The 19,424-nt window shown below is 41.4% G+C and overlaps 2 protein-coding genes across 4 annotated transcripts in view; both read left to right on the top strand.

Annotated features, from left to right (window-relative positions):
• The first annotated feature begins 2,870 nt into the window (after window positions 1-2,870).
• Window positions 2,871-11,470, top strand: slc20a1a (solute carrier family 20 member 1a). Of its 2 annotated transcripts, XM_040154217.1 has the most exons (11): window positions 2,871-2,979; window positions 4,079-4,692; window positions 4,834-4,974; window positions 5,084-5,169; window positions 6,426-6,522; window positions 8,621-8,740; window positions 8,993-9,202; window positions 9,366-9,837; window positions 9,914-10,099; window positions 10,188-10,272; window positions 10,434-11,470. In XM_040154217.1, the coding sequence occupies exons 2-11, from the start codon at window positions 4,344-4,346 to the stop codon at window positions 10,587-10,589; spliced, it is 1,902 nt and encodes a 633-aa protein (XP_040010151.1). In that variant the 5' UTR covers window positions 2,871-2,979; window positions 4,079-4,343; the 3' UTR covers window positions 10,590-11,470. The 2 variants fall into 2 exon arrangements, with proteins under 2 accessions (XP_040010151.1, XP_040010152.1); XM_040154218.1 differs by lacking the exon at window positions 2,871-2,979 and having other exon boundaries at window positions 4,673-4,762.
• Window positions 11,471-16,797: 5,327 nt separating this feature from the next.
• Window positions 16,798-19,424, top strand: part of dtx1 (deltex 1, E3 ubiquitin ligase) — a 41,472-nt gene continuing 38,845 nt past the window's right edge. Inside the window, exons 1-2 of one of the 2 annotated variants that reach the window (XM_040155313.1) lie at window positions 16,798-17,118; window positions 17,724-18,358. In XM_040155313.1, the coding sequence (XP_040011247.1) occupies window positions 18,100-18,358 (259 nt within the window). In that variant the 5' untranslated portion in view covers window positions 16,798-17,118; window positions 17,724-18,099. Of the gene's footprint in view, window positions 17,251-17,723; window positions 18,359-19,424 lie in introns of both variants that reach the window. The other variant, XM_040155312.1, reaches the window with a different exon arrangement.

Raw genomic sequence — 19,424 nt, 5'->3', positions numbered from 1 at the left:
TCCATAACAGGTTATTGCTACTGCACATCACACTTCATCCGTGAGTTTTTAATCCACTTCACATATTATTTGACAATGCTTTTTAGTAAGAGTTTAAACATGAATTGCATTTTTCAATCCAAAATGTCAAGTGTGTATGTGTGTATGGCATTGCTAAACAAAACAATGTATGATATAATTCCGTGAGGAGTCTATATTTCCTATTATTTTGCACCAGACAAAGTTAGAGGGTGTTTATAGATACACTCTGTATTTGAGACACCAACCACACTAATATGCACAGTATGTTTACTCTTTCAGATAAATTGAATCTGTTCAGCTGTTGTGTACAACTAAGTACTAAGTAAACTTAAAACTGCCATTTAAAACTTAGTTTTAAGTAGTTGGAATATACACAACATGGTCATGAGAATGTTAAGGGAAAAACTTCTCATGCCACTGCACAGCAAATGCACATTGTTGTTTGAGATAACAGTGACAGATAATTACGATCCTGAACACCTCAAACACAACAGTAAATAACACTTAACTTGGTTTTACTGTGGCAGTAGTAATTAAGGGTGCATCAAAATACAGAAGATCGGCGAAGCCTTCTGGGAAAGTTCTGGCACTTTGTCTGGTCTATCAAAAGTTAGATCACTGTCAACAAATCAAGCGGCATTTTGTAAAGAATCCAAATTAAAGATCTAATCTCATAAGAATATGATCGCATGGAATGACTGTGTATCTACCGTGGTGCTGTGTGCGATTGATTTTCAAAGTTCTCGTTCAACCGCTTTGTATTCACATGGTCTATGATAGTTATCTAGGATAATTGCTTAAATAATGATTGTTCGCTTTCAGACAACTGGGTTTTCACAATCCAAAAACTGGCAGCTTTATCTGACCTACAGTAGCAAGCGAACGTTATATGAAACTATTCTGAAATTTAACACAGCCTGTGCGTTTTTCCACGTTTTTCTTCTGCACTTCAGTTGGAATATTCAAAGAGACAACAAACCTTTTCAAACACTGCTTACAGCGCATATCATAAGAATCAGCTATGCTGTTTGTAAAAACTAAACTTTATTTTGAAGTATTTGGTAGGCTTAAATCATACATCCAATGACACGTTTTACTTACCAGTGCGGAAACTTACCATTTGATATCAATCTATCCGATCTTCAAAGAAACACATAGCAAGTAATACTCAGGAATTGGTGATCTGACAAACCTTTTCTTTTACAATTTGGATACGAAAAGTGATAACTCTACTACAGCTGGAAAAAAAACGATAAAAACTGTAAGGATTGGTCTACAGATATCATAATACATGGATATCTTTTATAGCTTATGTAGAGCAGCTAAAGAAACTGCCAGACTGATGCGCCAAAGAAATTGTACCATGATCTACGTTGTGGGTGGATAATAGACCTTTACTCAGGAAGCTCTTGGCTGATTGCAGATGCTGTATTTTTTTTTTTTGATCTGTTGCAATAGATATATGTTTTGACTGTACGGATTTGTATGTATACTAGGTGAGCATATGCATTTAGCACTCACTTAATGGGCTATAGATGTATGTGAGTCACTCGATATGAGGTGACTTGTGTTGTGTGGTTACAAGTACGTGTATGGCACATATCCGCACAGAGTACAAGGCAGGATTTTTGTCCTTTTCTTTCATGCACACACAGTATAAATGGTGCGGGTTAAAAGTGTGCTGACTGCTTCCGCCACCTTCACATTTCTTTGCAGTGGAGGTGTGAGTCACTTCCATTTCAACCTGTCACATGCTTTGTAGAGGTCAAAATATTCCACAGGGGGTGGCGCTTGTACACATGCGTTGACATGTCAGATGTCACAGATTACGTCATCCAACAGGCACTAAATAAATGAGTAATGAAGAGGAACTTATCAGCAAATTTGGAGGCACTGTAGCATTTCATACAAGAAGCATTTTGCTGACATTGAAGGCGTCCTGGTGCTCTAGTGGAGGTTCTCAGTAAAGTGACTATTCATGGCAAATAACGGGTAAATTAGTAACGCAAGTTTGTGACTGTCGCCTCAGGTTCTGCTTCGCTACTCCTGCTTGATGAGCTACACACACTGCAGCTGACTCTCCATAGCCTTAACTTTAGTTCAGTGTGAGCACATTGTGGCAGACCACGTTTTGAATCCAAAGAGGGACGGACAGAGAGAAAGAGCCCCTTGGAAAAAAGATAAGACCCTTTAAACAAGACTAAAAAGTCTGTAGTCATGCTAATGGGCCCAGGTGATATTGCAAAAATACACTCCTCTAGACAAAGCTGAAACATGTCCTATTCTTTTAACACCAGTGTGCATAAAATGTTACGTTTGGCCACTAGGTGGCACCAGAGTTTACGTCCCATGTTGTTACTTAAATAAAAAGATAATTCTCTTGTCTTTCACACACACACACACACAGATTCGATCCCTCCTCGACCGATCTGGGTCACATAGTCCTACTTTGTTTCTACTTATTCGTGGTCAGACTATACATAGTATCCAGGAATATTACGCTGATTATATAAAAATAGTAAACCCCGATTACCATAAACACACTGTAGCCAGAAATAATTCGTATTTTTCTTTAGGAACCAGAAGAAGGTATATTTAGGCAAAACAGTAGACATTTGTGTGTCTCCATGGTGGTTGGGGAACAACATCATTTGGGGATTTTAGGGTTCATAAAGGATAAAGTAACATAAACAAGAGACAACAGTACTTACCCCCCCCCCCCCAAACAAACCCACTACACATTAGCTTTAGGCAGCAGCGGTCTCATGACCGGACTGGAAAGGCGTGTACTCAGCCAGCCCAATATATAAACCGACCTCCAGCACGAGCCTCCGGACCCCGCAGGCTGGCGGCCTCCCCTCCTCCGGCGGCTGCTGATTAACATCCTCCCACTTCACAGGCGGCTTTCCGCGGCTGGCTGGAGTCGCCTAGTGGAACACTTTGACTTTGGTCTCACGGGTGAGTATTTGTCTCTGTCTTCCCCTTCTGCTTTTTTCTCTTTTTGTTTATTTTTGTATTTTTATTTATTTTGCTGTGTTGTCACTCCATTTGAATTATGCAAGAGCAGCTAAGGAGATTAACATACCGCTATTTTCTATACTGATGGTGAATTGGTTCCCAATGCCTGACTGCTGACGCTCCCGAATAGACCAGTTATAGACCAGCTCCACGGACCCTGTCTGAACTTTCAAGTGGATTCGTCCGGGATTTTCACCCCTAAACTGGAGTTTTGGGGGCTACTGTCATTACGTAACGCTCTCTGGGCACATGTTGCATGTTTAGTTGAAGTGTAACTCGGACACATAAGAGACGTCGTAAGGGAAAAGAACTACAGTGGTAGATTTCATTGCATAGATGGGTTTCATTCCATTTAAGTATTAGCTAATAGTGGTGTAAAATCTTTTTAAAAAAAAAAAATCCCATTTAAACACCACAGGAGATGAAACACATTCAAAAGTGCAGTGAAGTTACTATAAAGTCACTGTTGTACTACAGTGTGCAATATGAGTCCCTGTGGAAATTATGAACATTATAAAACACTGAGAAACGCATTTACACGAACAACCCTTAAACTATGACTGTGTTTTTATTTGGGGGGTGCTGATGCTCATAGACACAGTACATTGCATAATTTATGGAGGTATTTAGAATCTTCTTCCTGTGTTTGTCATGAGTAGCCCACAGAAAGTGTACTACACTCTAAGCTACATTAGTGAGTTCAGAGACTGAACTCATGGTATGATTAACTCAGCTCTCCGAAGCCTCCTCCTCAGACAGATAACTCTGCAGTAATGTTATGCTCCGGCAGTTTTATCCCAAACCTGAATGTGGCTCACACCAGTAGTGACTTATAATTGATATGAAACAGTTCATCATAACTACCTCAGTCTGCCATAGGTCACCAACTCATGCCTGCAGAACAAAATGAGACAAGCTGTTTGGTCTTCTCAGCTTGTTTGGGACTTGTTAATATATTGCAACGCAACTTAGCCTTTGTTTGTGGACCAGCATGTAAGGAATATCAACCACTAACTCATGTACTTATGTGTTTTTGCAGCGTGTATCATCAGAGGCTCACTGTCACAATGGATCTCTCTCCCATTTCTACTACCTGTCATTTTATGATGAAGCCTGGAGACAAACCCTGCTTACCTAGCTAGCAATAGATTTAAATTACTTCCCATTATCGGTTTCAGAACTCGTGTAAGGGGTGTATTTAATCCTCTTTGTGGTCGAAATTTATTTATTGATACATATTACCTCATAAGTCACTGTCAAACCACAATAACTTGCGTTTTAATTCAATTTAATTCCAAGTAGTGATGGAAACAACTACACTAGCAACCCTGGCTGCTGCCACTACCGTGGCTCTGGCCTCGCAGTCTAACATGTCAGGCTACTTGTTGCTCTTGGTGCTGGGCTTCATCATTGCCTTCATCCTGGCTTTCTCTGTGGGGGCAAATGACGTGGCCAACTCCTTTGGTACAGCAGTGGGCTCCGGGGTGGTCACCCTGCGCCAGGCCTGCATCCTGGCCACTATCTTTGAGACAGTGGGCTCAGTGCTGCTGGGGGCCAAAGTCAGCGAGACCATACGGCAGGGCATCATTGACGTCCAGATGTACAATGGATCTGAACATGTCCTGATGGCAGGATCGATAAGTGCAATGTGTGGTATGCACTCATTTATGTATGTTACATAGAAATTCCTTTTTAATTTGCTTAAACGGTGCATCAAAAAAAGGTAATTAACATATTTGACTAGTACATTTTCAGATTGTGAGCTCAGGCCTCACTCTTGTTATTGTACTACAGGCTCTGCTGTGTGGCAACTGGCTGCATCATTCCTGAAGCTCCCCATTTCTGGAACCCACTGTATTGTTGGAGCAACAATTGGCTTCTCAATGGTAGCCAGAGGTCACCAAGGGGTTAAATGGATGGAGTTACTGCGCATTGGTGAATATTGTTTTCTTTTCTGCACATTTGAAAAAAAGTATCTGTTACATCTGAAACACAAGTGTAGTTAAAAGGTAACTAATCATTAAATGTCTTTTGCCCTCCATAGTGTCATCCTGGTTCCTGTCACCTGTGCTGTCAGGCATCATGTCAGGAATTCTCTTCTATTTTATTCGCAGATTCATTCTGAACAAGGTAAGATATTTTATTTCTAGTGTACATGGCTAATAAGTGTTGTTTGAAGTCACCATTGGTACCAAAGTATAAAAATACTCCATTACAAGTAAAGATCCTGCACTCAAAATAATACTTAAGTAAAAGTACAGAAATATTATTAGCGAAATGGCTCACAAATATATATATTGTATATTACATTATTAGATTTTTAATACTGAAGCATCAGTGCTTCAGCAACATTTTACTGCTGTAGTTAGTGGCAGCCCAGTGGTTCCCAACTTAGGGGCTGGACCCCTCCAAAGGGTCACAAGATAAATTTTGTGAAATGGGTTGTGAGATGATGAATGGGAAAGGAAAGAAGAAAAAAACAATTACCTGCTACACAAATTTATATTCATTGTTTTGGACTTCTGTCTAATCTTTGCTTTTTTTGTAAAATATTGGATAACTTGATCTCTTTGGGCCTCCAACAATTGTTGAAAATGAAAACATCTGAAAAGCTCAAAGGGGAAATGGTGGAAGTGCTAACAACTCATAGACACGTGATAGGGATTCCCAGGTAAACATTTTTTTGGAGTTTCAAGCCAAAACAGTTGAGAACGATTGGTTTCCTCTTTAATAATGCGTTATATTTTATAAGCTTTTATAACACTATGTTATTTAAATTCAAAATCTAATTCTTTAAAGTAAATATTAAGCTGTCAATCAAAAGTAGAAGTGTAAAAATTACAATATTTTCCTCTTAAATGTAATGGAGTAGTAAAATGGCAATAAATAAATAAACAAATAGATAAATAAAACTAAAGTAAAATACAAGTACCTAAAAATTGTACTTGACATTTTTGACAACACACCTACTCACTTTCTTGCTATGAGTTAGATGAAATGATGGATACCACTCTCATGTCTGTATGCTAACTTAGCTTAGCATAAAGGCTGCTAGCCTGCCTCTTTCCAGAGGCTAAAGATATCTGCTTATCAGCACCTGACAATAAACATGCTGTATCTTGTTTATTTAATCTGTACAAAAGTGTAAAAACGCAAACAGTCAAGTCTTTGTGCCAAGTTATGCTGGCTAGAGCTTCCTGTAGAGACTTAAGATTGGTGTCAATCTTCTCATCTAACTCTTGTCAAGAAAGCAAATATTTCCCCAAATGTGGAACTTTAGTACAGTTTTTGAATAAATGTGTTTAGATAGATTCCACCCCTGGAGCACAGTTTTACATACGACCCAGACGCGTCTCATTGAGCACTTACAAAACTGATTTCCACAGGCTGACCCTGTACCCAACGGCCTCAGAGCTCTTCCTGTCTTCTATGCTATCACTTTGGGCATCAACCTCTTCTCTATCATGTTTACAGGAGCACCATGTAAGTATCACGTCCACACAGTGCACCCATGCTTCGTTTGACTCTTGCTTACTGCACTGCACTAACACAGCAGCTGCTGAACCCCCTGGAGCAAGATGAGGTCTGAATAAATGTGTCACTGGAGACACAGACGAGAGTTGCTGACAGTCTTCTTAGGACAAAAGTAGGTGGCCAAAAAATGAAGGGACCATTTCATAAATAATTAAGAATGTCAGGTGATTCTCAGACATTTTGGGTATTATTTCATCAACCAAAAGAAATTTTTGGCTGCACTGCAACAGGGGGGCCAGCCCTATAAATGAATGTCCATGACTGACTGACTGAGGGATAAAGTTACACCATTGGTCATTGCTCTTTCAAAATGAATTGGCGCAAAGAGTTTGTTTTGCATCATCAGGGGGTGTTTACTGGCAGTCTTTCCAATTAGCGTCTTTGTCGCTACATTTACAGACTTTTACACCCTTTTAGTGACTTTTCTTCACAAAGCACCTAGCACCAAATGTAGCGGCTTTTTGGACAAACCTTGGCTACTTTCCGTAGAGGAGAGTCGCCAGTGTTGCCCCGCAAGCGCAAGGTTGGGTTTTCCCTCCTCAGGCACTCCTCGGACGTGAATGAGCTTCTAACTTTCTCTCTGAGTGATCATTTTACAAGCAACTATAGCCATTATGACAGCACAGCCGTTGTCTTTAACTTATGTATATGGTAATTTTTTCAGACGACGTCATGGTTATAAAATCAGGATTTTAGCAGTGCAGAGCAGCAGCTTGGAAATGGCTTGGAAGTGACTGCTGGTTAACATGTAGTCTCAGTGGGCTGCGTTTCAATCACTATTTCATACTTGATGCATGTCTGACAACAGATACAGAAAACATGTAAATGAGAAGAGCTTTATTGTGAATTTGGCTGCATTGAATTACTGTATATGTGAGCACAGAGAGTAGGAGAGAAGCAAACAGAAGGGCGGTCCAGTGACATAATAGGCTTTGACCTAGTCTCATTCTTGAAGTCTCTGTCGTTTCTGTCTAGTGATTTATACCAAAACTTGAAAGGCCACACACAAATGTAAACAAATAAAAACAGGATTAAAGCAAGCAAACACAACAGGAATAAAATAAAACTAGCTGAATAAGAATCTGAATAGGATACAACTATTAAATGGAAAATTTCCATTCCTTTTTGTTTCATTTGCAGGATTGAACATATCGAGAAGTCAACTGGCCTGGGCCCTTCACTGAAGGCTGCAGGCCGGTGTGTGTGTGGGTCAAGGAATATAACACACCATAACCCCTGCTGTGCAAAATTACAGCGTAATCCAGAGTGCACTTCTCACACAGTTACAGCACACATGTTCCAGTCCAAACAAGTTTATTTCCCGACACAGAGATACAGAAAAACCTTTTTTTTTTCATTTTCTTCATTTATAAACTGTTATTTTCTGCCTACACACTTCAGCCATGTATGCAATTATTAATGTCTGTGTCCGTTATGACATAATTGTTGATGAAAGCCGGTGCTTTTACTGTCTGGCTTTTTACTTGTGGTAAATCTGCTGTTGTCCACATGAGCAATCAGGTAAGTTGTATCTGTAAGGGGAAATTCAATATTGCCATACTAACTTGAAATGAAGCCATCTAATTCTAGCCGTTACAGCAACGGCACGTAGCTATTCTGTGAGGCGATAAAAGAAAAGTGAAATACTAGAAATGTCCTTAACGGAGTGTACTGTAAGTATTTTATCACTGTGCTGCAAGACCAGTCTCTTTCTCACTATCTTATTTGGATGAGTGTGTACTTTCGCTGATACTGAGACATTTTGATATAATTTCAAATAAATCCCCTGACCACAACTCATGAGACAGGCAAGGGAGTAGTTACATTGGAAAAATGATAACATTTTTTTGGAGCAATAAAATGATAACTATTCGACATTACTATACTTCTAAAGTGTATAGGAATATATAAGTAGTAACATTTTTTTCTCACTGGTTTCAAAGGACCAGACAGAAGGAGTTATGAATAAATTAAAGAAGCAGTTACTTTTCCGTTTCTCCTTATCTAAGACACAGTTCTGTCTCATGTCCCTGTCTTGTGTGCACAGTGCTGGGTTTTGACAGAGTGCCATGGTGGGGTACGCTGTGCATTTCGCTGGGCTGTGCCTTTGTCACAGCTTTGGTCGTATGGTTTGTTGTCTGTCCACGCCTCAAGAAGAAGATCAAACGTGAGTAAATCTTATACTTTTGGACTTTCATTTACAAATGCCTTTTGAATAGAAACCAACTTAAAGCTTATTGCTCAGTATTGAACAGTTATTTTGGATGCCAAATTCCTGAGTAGCTAACAGTAATGAAAAAGTGGAGTTTTTCAATTTTTTTTCATGGTGGATACCATGTTAGAGTTTCTCTTTTAGCCTATCATGCGACATACTTTATCTCATCTGAACACTGTAATGTAACACTGTAATGTCCTTCAGGAGAAACAGCTGCTGCACCGAGTGAAACTCCACTATTGGAGAAGAACTCCAGCATACCTGCGCTAGCAGAGCAGCCTTCTATACCACATGACCTTCAGCCCCAGACCCCTCCAGCAGACAGTCAGAAGGTGGCTTTCAAACTTGGAGGTTCAGAGGAGGCTGATTTGGACAACAATGATATTGAAACCAAAGACTTGGATATCAGCAATGGTGAGAAATGAATGCCTTCAAAAGAAATACCTAATTGGTGCTTTATCTGACTTTGTAAATCTCAAAATATTTGACCTCAGTGGTTATATCCATGGAGATATAATCACAAGTAATTCTGACTAAGTTCACTAATTAAATTACAATAAACAATTTATTTCTGTAGGTCTGAATGGCACTGTTGGCCCCATGGTAATCACTGATCCTCACAGTGGACGGTCCCACACGATCCACAAGGACTCTGGCCTTTACAAAGACCTGCTACACAAGCTCCACAAGGCCAAAGTTGGTGACTGCATTGGTGACAGTGACACAGAGGAGCGGCCCATCAGGAGGAACAACAGCTACACCTCTTACACAATGGCCATTTATGGCATCCAAGGAGATCCTAAACACAAGGACCTTGATGGTGGGCTTCAGAGAAGATCAAGGGTGGACAGTTACAGCAGCTACAGCTCAGCGATGACTAGTGGGAGTACAGTCCAGGATGGGATTGTGACTCAGGAAGCTGGCAGGGACCTCACTGTGGAGGAGGATGAGCTGGAGGTCGACCAACCAGCTGTCTCCTTCCTTTTCCAGTTCCTGCAGATACTGACGGCGTGCTTTGGCTCCTTTGCTCATGGAGGGAATGATGTCAGGTAGGCAAGGGTGTTTTTTAATTTTTTTCTGAAGAATTTCATTCAGAGGATTTACGTAAGTCATTTTTATCACTAGCAATGCGATTGGCCCACTGGTGGCTCTATGGCTTCTGTATGAGAGCGGTTCTGTGGTGTCCAACGCACCCACACCCATCTGGTTGCTTCTATATGGCGGAGTGGGCATCTGTACCGGTCTCTGGGTATGGGGCCGGAGGGTGATCCAGACCATGGGCAAAGACCTTACCCCCATTACACCCTCCAGGTATGCCACATATTTATATCCTTTAACAGCAAAAAAATCTGAATTATATGATACTCAAAGCACTATAACATATTTTCTTCCAATTCAGTGGTTTCAGCATTGAACTAGCTTCAGCAATCACAGTCGTTGTGGCGTCCAATATTGGTCTTCCTATCAGCACGACCCACTGCAAGGTAATCAAACTCAAAAGTCTGAAACTTCAACCCAATAGATGCATGTGATAATCAAAACAAGGTTCAGCTTTGGGCATATGTTGTGAAAGTACTACATGTTCTTAAACCCACTGGCACTGTGATCACATCTGCTGATTAACTCTCATATCACGGATACACAGGTGGGATCTGTGGTGGCCGTGGGATGGCTGCGCTCCAGGAAATCAGTTGACTGGCGTCTGTTCAGGAACATCTTCATTGCCTGGTTTGTCACAGTTCCTATCTCTGGGCTCATCAGTGCTGCCATCATGGCTCTCTTCACACATGTTATTCTGTGAGCCTTGTCCAGCCACACAGTTACTTCAGTTGAAAGACGTCTACCAACAGAGTTTGTTTGAATGGCTGATAAAACTGTGCAAAAGAACATGTTCCATTTTTGTTCTCCATCAGTGATGATTATTATATCATTCAGTGTCATTTCAAGGCCAAGCCAGTGCTGTTATCTCACAGGAATGTGTCCATGAATGATGTAGGATCTAATGACACAGTTCAAATATCCAAACATCTGTAATACTGTATATCCCTATGTATATTTGTATAAAACCTATGTGTATTAAAATAAATTAGTACAGTTTTGACTGAAAAAGAACAAATAACAGTTATATTCTAAGTTTATGTATTTGCATATAATAAAACAAGGAGTTTCTTAATTTGAAGGGGTTTTAATGTATTTTACTCACTGTTAAACATTTTCCACTGAATCTAACTTAGTGTGTGTGCATGTGGGAGTGATGGGTTAGTAAAAATGAACAAAAAAACACCATCATGAGGTAGTTTTGTTTTGAAATATGACATAACAACTATAATTCCTAACAAATATTCATTAATAAATGTAACACCAAACACAAAGTCTTGGTTCATACCCACCTCACCCATGTATAGTATTGGGGAAAATTGCTTCTCTCAGTTTCAGTTACACCTGTGCTTTACAATGCTATACTTTGCAACTTGTGCAAGGGCCACTATAGGCTTGATATATTATATGATAAACATAAAATGTGAATTGTAGTTTGTATCTAATGTAAGTAATTTTATAATTCATCAAATATAAACTTTAGGCTGTTTACAACAAATTCATGATGGGTGTATTCAAATTACCTTCTTGTCTATATGTTCTTTAAAGCCTATAGTAACAACCGTTGTAAATTACCCGAGCTATAAATGCTGTGGTGTGTGGTATTAGATTCTTCAGTGAGAGTACTATGCTGTGTATTTGTAGCTTAAATAAATAAACGGGAATTACTGCTGAAGCCACAGGCTGTTACACAATTTTGAATGTACCCAAAGGTTTTGATAGGGTGTTATTTCAGGTTACATCACAAAATCCCTGAACTCAGTTGCCACAATGATTGCCCCAAAGATGAAAGAACAAGATAATGAGATTACTGAAAACTGCACACTGCATAGACGGTTACACAAGAAAGAGAACAGAAAAACCCTCTACAGTAAGATGGAAGATTGAGAGACGCGATGAATTTGTATCTATTACCACAAATCATGCATTTTGCCAGTGGCATTGGCCTGGGAGTTCCTAACCTCCCAAGCGCCAGAAGGTAGCAAAGTCAGGTGGTTGTACTGCTTCTATGTAAGCTTCTTCAGGGTTTCACCCTCATCCGCTTTTGGCAGAAAACATCAGATGTACATTCATTTTTGTTTACTGTATAAATTCCTTGTGCCCATACATGCGGTAGTATCTACAGGGCAATTTTGGCAGTGTGTATTGAAACATAATACAGTTGAATTACTATTGCGCCTCACTGTGGTCTTTCATCTCCTCTAAGAAGACATTGCTTCCCACATCTTCTGAGTCATCTTGATGCTCTCCCTCATCTCATTTCTCATCCTGGGGCAGATAATGGAGAACAGAACAAAAGAGATTGATTTAAAGAGCATTAAATTATTACTTTCTACGTTAATTTTAATACTAACACGGAAAAAGGTGTTCTTATCCTTAAATGAAAGCGTTCACATTCAGGATGGTTTTGAATAAAGCTGTTTTCATTCACATGTTTTTCTGTTTCTGTGGCCCATTAAGACGACATGTTAACCAGCAGTCACTAAAATCCTGATTTTATGAACGTGCGTCGTCCGACAAAATCCCCATATACATAAATTAAAGACAGTGACGGTGCTGTGATCTCGGCTGTATTTACTTGTAAAATTATCACTCAGAGAGAAAGTTAGAAGCTCATTCACGTCCGTGTGAGCTGTCATGCAGTCAATTGAATGAGACATATAAAGATGCGTGCCTGAGGTGGGAAAGCCCAACTTCACACTGGCGGGGCAATAGTGAAGACTGTCCTCTACAGACAGTAAATAAAGTTTGTCCAAAACGTTGCTAGATTAGTGGCTAGGTCCTTTCCTGAAGAAAAGTCGCCAAAAGGGTGTGAAAAGTCTGTCAATCTAGCGACAAAGGCGCTAGGTTTGCAAGACTGCCTGTAAATGACCAGAAAATGACGCTTCAGAAACCGTGTGCACGTATTAATTTTGAAAGATCAACGACCACTGGAGAAATTCACATAGTACATAGTTAGTCATTCAGCTGACCACTGGTGTAACTTTATCACTCACTCAGCCAGTTGGTCAGTCAGTCACGGACATTCGCATTTAAAGGGCTAGCCCTGCCGATGAGGTCTAGCTAACAAGAGTATTGTGGCACAATGGGAGAACTGGTACCCACAAACAACCACTCCTCCTTCACCAACTCACAACTGCAGTATGGATGTCTGGGATGGGTATACAGCCCTTAATGGCATCGCATGTGGAGCCCTGGTGGATATGAGGTCCCCCACCTCCCTGTTCCCCCAAAGGACCCAACCTGGTACTGATTATCTAAGGATACACAAAGTGTTGTATAACAATCGTGACAACAAAGTGGCAACATCAAACACAAAGGGTTGCCAGTCATGTTGTCAACCACCAGATCTGGCTAGTTAACGTACAAGTCCCCTGCATCATTCCTTCTTGCTGACCATGTGGGAAATCACAGCGGATGTGCCCAGAGTCACAGTCTACACTGGTACTGAGCACGTGGTTCTCCATACCTCTGGCGAAGAGAGGGTGTACTTGAAGCAGAGCCAAGACTCTCTTCTTCTCAAACCACTATCCAAGCATCAGTGGGGGAAGGTCAACACACGGAATGAGCAGCAGTATTGACAATGGGCCCTGAGAGAAAGACCCTCTATCCCCAGTGATTTAGCCTCACAGGATGAACATCCTATTGCAATTGGCAGGTGCCTGGTGGCCATCATTATATCTTCGAACTCCTCCAGCTACTTCCCTGTGTCCCTCAGCTGTCCCTAGCTTGGTGGTAGTGGCACATTTTGGGGTAGTCAAGGCCCTACAATAGCATCGGTCCAGGGAGTTGTGGCCCATCGATGTGACTCCTGCATTGAAGGGACTGACCCGGCACCCTACAGCAGACGTCCATTCACTAAAACTGAGCAAAGGAATTATTACAACTTTGTGGCCATGGACGACTACACCAAGTGGCCTTCAGGTGTACACAATTCCAGACAGGATGCCAACACCACTGCCAAACATCTGGTCAACAAGATGCCCTGCAGCTTCTGTGCAGTTTAAGGAGTAAACGGTGAACAGGGATGAAATTTAGAGACAGGAGTCAGTGAGGTATGCCGAAGGCTGGGGATCACGAAAACCCAGATTACGTCATTATTCATTATTACGACTTTCTCATTATTCTGGAGAAAGTCAATCTAATCTTTTAAACAATTTTGTCAGCAATGAATGAAAGATACTCAATTATAAGTAAAAGCAAAAGTATAGAAGTATTTGCACAGTTTCAGTTACTATTTACTTTTATAAGTTTATAGAATATAACCCCCCGCTATTGATGAGAATATAAAAAAAAACAATTAGAATTAGCTCTCTCTCAGCAAGCAAACAACATTAAAAAATGCATTTTTTTGCATTTAAATATATGAATATGTGTATAATATATATATAATAATACACATACAGGGCCCTGTCTACCTAAGAAGTACTTTTACTTGTGATACCTTAAGTATATTTACTGTTAATACTTCTGAGTTTTTGTTCAGAGTTTTTTGAGTAAAACTCTGAACAAAGAATTTTACTTGCATGAGTAATTTTCATAGTGTGGTATTCTACTTTTACTTCAGTAAATGATCTTAATAGTTACTTCTTCCACCACTGGAAAGGGTTAGCCAGACATCTGTCCTGAATGTTATAGCCACTATGTTAGTGGGTCATCAGATGAAAGAATGGCGTCGGTGGCGGGTCTCCAGTTCAGAGAAACTGTTGAGTGAAACTTGCAAACTGTGTTTTCGTAGTGATTTGAGATGTCCTGAGAGTTTGTGAACATTCAACATAGAGATCACCTAAAGGAGCAGGGAATAAGGACTTAATGAAGTTGTTGTGTGTGTGTGTGTGTGTGTGTTGTCCTGTCCCTGTACTTTCTGTTTATATTCTCTCCTTGCCCACCTGATTAGCCTTTCAGCTTTCTTTCATTCTAAATACTGATGTCTTCATGGTGATATATCTGAATAAAAAAGATAAGTGATATCGAGATTAATAGTGTAAAAATAAATCTTAGGCCTAAAAGAAGTGCACAATATTAGTTCCTTGAATCCTCATATCTGGTGCTGTTGCCCACAAAAAATGCCCCACCGGTCACCTGCGGTAGCTTTGTGGTGGTTCAACAAGACGGTTCTTTCAAAGACCCTTCTGTCCTTTGGTTGGGCCAGTTGTAAATATGTTTCCAGACGTAGCATAACTTCACTTCTTGATGGTAGGAAGGGTTATTTTGACTGATAGCTTGTTGGAGTACAGCATTGTAAACAGCTGTTTGATTTTATGCTGAACTTCACATTGCAGATGCATATTTAACCATTATTACCAATTACTTTGGGCTATATTAAGTAGGTTCAATTCATAATGCCTATTAAAGATATATCATTTAGTCCATGTCCCTGCACTGTGCAATAACCAGCTCTGGAAAACTGGATTCCACAGTAGCTTCCGCAAAGCTAAACACTAGCTCATGTTTACTGAGGTGAGTTTCCTGTAGGAACACCAAAAGGCCACATGATGGTGGTGTTCACCAGGTAATCGATGCCACTGGAGGGGCTTGAAGTGGATGATGTTCCCCATCGAGGACTCTCCCATATTTGCCACTTTGCAAGTATTCTCCTTTGATTTTTCTATTTTGTATTTTTTTTTAAAGAAAAAAAAAGACTTATTCTCTACAGTTCTTATCCTTTACTCCTCCACATATCTCAGTGGCAGAAAGTCAGCCAGACTGCTCTGAGATCAACAGTAAAGCCCTTCAAGTTCCCTGTAAAAATCTCCTGGTCAGTAAATTTCGACTGGGACAGAGGATCCTATTTCCAGACAGGTTTACCTTAACTTCAATACAGCATAATTAATATCTTTATACATGTCATATAAGCTGTTTTAGATCTGTGATGATCAACAGAAAGGAGCAATATTTCTTTAGCAAAGACCTAAAGGTAGGTTTTTTTTAACATGGTTTCATTTCCATATACATAGACAGGAGAGAAAACGTTGTGGATTGGATGACACTGTGTAAAAACGCAAGTCATGCAATTACATTTAATGTGCATGTGGAGACATGCCTGGAGCTAAAGATTGAAGTATAGTTGTGCATTGATACATAAAAACCTATAAATGAAATGAAATGCTTAATACTGATATAATGGAAGGGATACTGAAGAGATCTGACAATAAAACAGTATTTTTCCAGTTGTTAACACTGATTTGACATCACATAAATGACTAATCCATTCAAACCTGTTTGAGTGATATTGAAGACCCACCTGAGTTAGGAGACAGGCTGCTCCATCCCAGGTGGTGTCAACAGGCAGCAGCAACTGAAAGAAGGTCTTTGTCACTGTCAGATGTATAAGAGCAGGGGGTTGACATTTTTGGGAGGAGGTGACCTGTATTATATTAAATGTGCAGCCAGAAGGCCGGGGAGGCAGAGCTGTTATCTCGGGAGTGTTTCTTTTTTTTTTTTTTTTCTGAGGACTTCCAAAATGTTTCGGACGAAGGCCGACTATCTCAACTGCCCCTGAGCCCTGCCCCCTCGGCTCTCGTGAAAGTGCAACCAATTGTCCAGCTGACCCGCCGACCCAGGTTTACAGTATTCTCCTGTCTTTGTCAGCTGGGGTGTTGGGTGCCGCTGCTTGTATGGTTACAAGTGTGACAAGGATGTCAAGTGTCTCGCTGAATGCTTTTGCGAGATGCTCACATTTGTTTGGGGTAAATAAAATGGTTCAGCCCCGTGGTCTTGGTCAAAATGTCCGGATGGTTTTTTTTGGAAAAAGTTTTCTCTCCCTCTCTCTCCCTCGCCCTTGTTCGTACCATAACCGACATCGCTTTACCTAACGTAGCCGTGCGTCGCCTCGGGTTTTTATTTTGAAACGAGACGCCGGAAGTTGTGTACTTTTGTCTGCTCGTGAGTGACACTTCGGATGATTCTCAGCCCCGGTCCATACAGGTGCGCCTGGACAATTGTGCGTAATTTTGCCGGCAGCGAGGAGCGCGTGTTTACTTACTGTGTGCACGCGTGACGTTTTGCCGCTCCAGGGACAAAATGCGCGTGCACGGCGGAATGGCATACATTCACCGGAACACGGAGGACCCACGAGCTGGTGTAGGCTGTGGCAGATTCACGGGAATTAAGCGACGGCTTGGTTTTCTGCAGTAACACAGTGTTACTGGAGCCGTAGGAGGCTTGTCTGAAGGAAGATTTCAGTTTTAAGGGGAAGCGGAAGCGTACAAGTCACAGATGTGAAAAGGCAGGTGCGTTTCATCTCGGTCTTTTTTTTTCTTTTTTCTTTTTCCCCCCCTGCTGTAATCTGGTTTTTCGGCCGGAGCCTGTGAAAATGCAGTTTCTTCCTGACAGATGTGTGGCACCACAACTGCAACCTACAGGTCTGTATCGCCAGAATCAATTCAAGCGTGTTGTGCATGCCACAAAAAGCATTCAGTATGAGCCCAAGATTTGATGAATTCCTAAAACACACAAACAACAGAAACAATGTTCCCTCCTTTGCTTTCTATGTGGAAAATGTCTGAGTGATATTCTGTCTGCCAGGATTATGATAGCCTTTGGCTGTTAATGCACACTGCGCTGTCCCCTCCACGCAAATCTGATGACAATCACAGTTATTTTGCTGCTGAAACAGCTCACGGGCTCATACGAGGCTCATACACATTTTTTTTGGTGCTGCATTTAGGTAAACAGAATTGCCAAGAGGTACAGGCCACTAATGGGACTGTAGCACAGGACTGGTTATCTTTATGCCATCTCCTCTTAAACAGTACCTGACTGCTGGGAAATAACCAATGGGACATATCACAGCGTTTGTTTACAAGCGTGTCTCTGCTCCTCCTCCTCTGTTCAGAGAGTGTCCCCTGTCTGTCTGCCGCTGATCTGTTGTGGTCGGCTGTGGAGCACTGAGACTGGTACAGCTGCAAAATTCATCATCAGCATCAACATCTGCCACTTCTAACACGAAGAGACACCAGAGGACAGGAGCTGCTTTTCGGCTGATCGCAACGGCAGCAGTCAGAAAGTACCTGTAGACGATGACTCCGGCGGAGCTGCCTGCTTGAAAGCAGCATGAGCTAACCGAGGACTGCCAAAGCAATTGCCGAGTCGAGCTTTTTCTGTTTGGGGCTGATGAAAATGTTCCAGTGTGTCAGTTGACTGACAGGGTGGCAGTGGTGTTCTAGCCTGGGGACTTAGCCAGCGGCTGAAGTGCAGACACCACAAAGGAGATGGCTCGTCCAGGATCAGGGTTGCTGGTGCCTGTCAGTGGGCTCGGGTACCCTCCTCAGAACCTGGCCAGGGTGGTGGTCTGGGAGTGGTTGAACGAACATGGGCGCTGGAGGCCCTACAGTGCAGCGGTCTGCCACCACATTGAGAACGTACTGAAGGGGGATGCCCGCGGTACTGTTGTTCTGGGGCAGGTGGATGCCCAGCTGTCTCCCTACGTCATCGACCTGCAGTCCATGCACCAGTTTCGACAAGACACAGGTAAGACACGTGACAGTCTGTGTACACAGATGCCACAGTTATGGGTGTCAGGGGAAGAACAGATAACGTAGACCTAAACACAACAGTTATCAGTACATTATGTGGATTTTTACCCTGTAGTTCTTATACTTGAATATGTAAAAAAAATGAATTATGGTTGGCTGTCATCACCACAAGTGATGTTATATTATCACATGGGACTGATAAAAAAGCCTCCATCCGGTTGCTACACAAATCTTATGTAAATTTCAAGGGGAATAAATGAGAGGCCTGAACGTCCCATCTGCTCTGGGACTCATGTACAGTAGATGAGCCACAGGTTGAGCTCAGAGCTGTTTCAAAAACAAGAGAAAAAAGCCCCCCAGATGACAAAAGTGTGGCAATGATCCATTCGTTCGGGAGTGTCTTTATGCAGCTGCTGGAATTGCCATGACCTTGCCAAAGGTCACAATGTTCGAGGGGGCTGTGCATCCATCGGATAAATGAGTACAGTAGCGCAGTCCGACGCTCCTCACTCTTCTCAGCTTATTGTATTCGTTGAATATGTTGTCGTTCTGTTGGGAGAATGCACGGACAATAGTGGCTGCTGATTTAGTCACTGTACACAGTTACTGGGTAGGAGAAAGTGCTTCTACTTTCTGCCATATTACCTGAATTTATGCCATTTCACTCCACAGGATGGAGAGAATATACAGCATATGGAAAAATCAGGTTATATATTAGACATTTAATAACTTGCCCACTATGTCAGAAGTACTAATGATACTGAATAAAAAGTTTCAGTTTAATTTGGGTTCTGTAGCAGAGCACAGCACTAACTTTGCCGTGATTAAGGAACTGATTCGTAACATGCTAACCATACGTGCACTTGTAAGAACCCCCAAACCCCACTACGTGTTTCTTTAGCATTACATCCGCTCAACACAGCCGTTGTTTGGTTGACTGTAATTCTCTCCGATGACTGCTACCAGATGTTTTCGCCGTACTCCACTCAGGCTCAACACACTCTCTGTTTCTCTCTGTGTGTGTGGATTCACCTTCCTGCTGTCCCGGTGTTTGAAGTGAA

The sequence above is a fragment of the Xiphias gladius genome, chromosome 19, assembly GCF_016859285.1.
Source record: "Xiphias gladius isolate SHS-SW01 ecotype Sanya breed wild chromosome 19, ASM1685928v1, whole genome shotgun sequence".
In the NCBI taxonomy this organism is placed as follows: Eukaryota; Metazoa; Chordata; class Actinopteri; order Istiophoriformes; family Xiphiidae; genus Xiphias; species Xiphias gladius.
This window is presented reverse-complemented; position numbering and strand designations above follow the sequence as displayed.

Coding starts and splice junctions, on each gene's coding strand:
- slc20a1a (XM_040154217.1), top strand. CDS start 4,344: ATGGAAACAACTACACTAGCAACCCTGGCTGCTGCCACTACCGTGGCT. Junction 4,693..4,833: donor ATCGATAAGTGCAATGTGTG/GTATGCACTCAT, acceptor ATTGTACTACAG/GCTCTGCTGTGTGGCAACTG. Junction 9,203..9,365: donor AGACTTGGATATCAGCAATG/GTGAGAAATGAA, acceptor TTATTTCTGTAG/GTCTGAATGGCACTGTTGGC.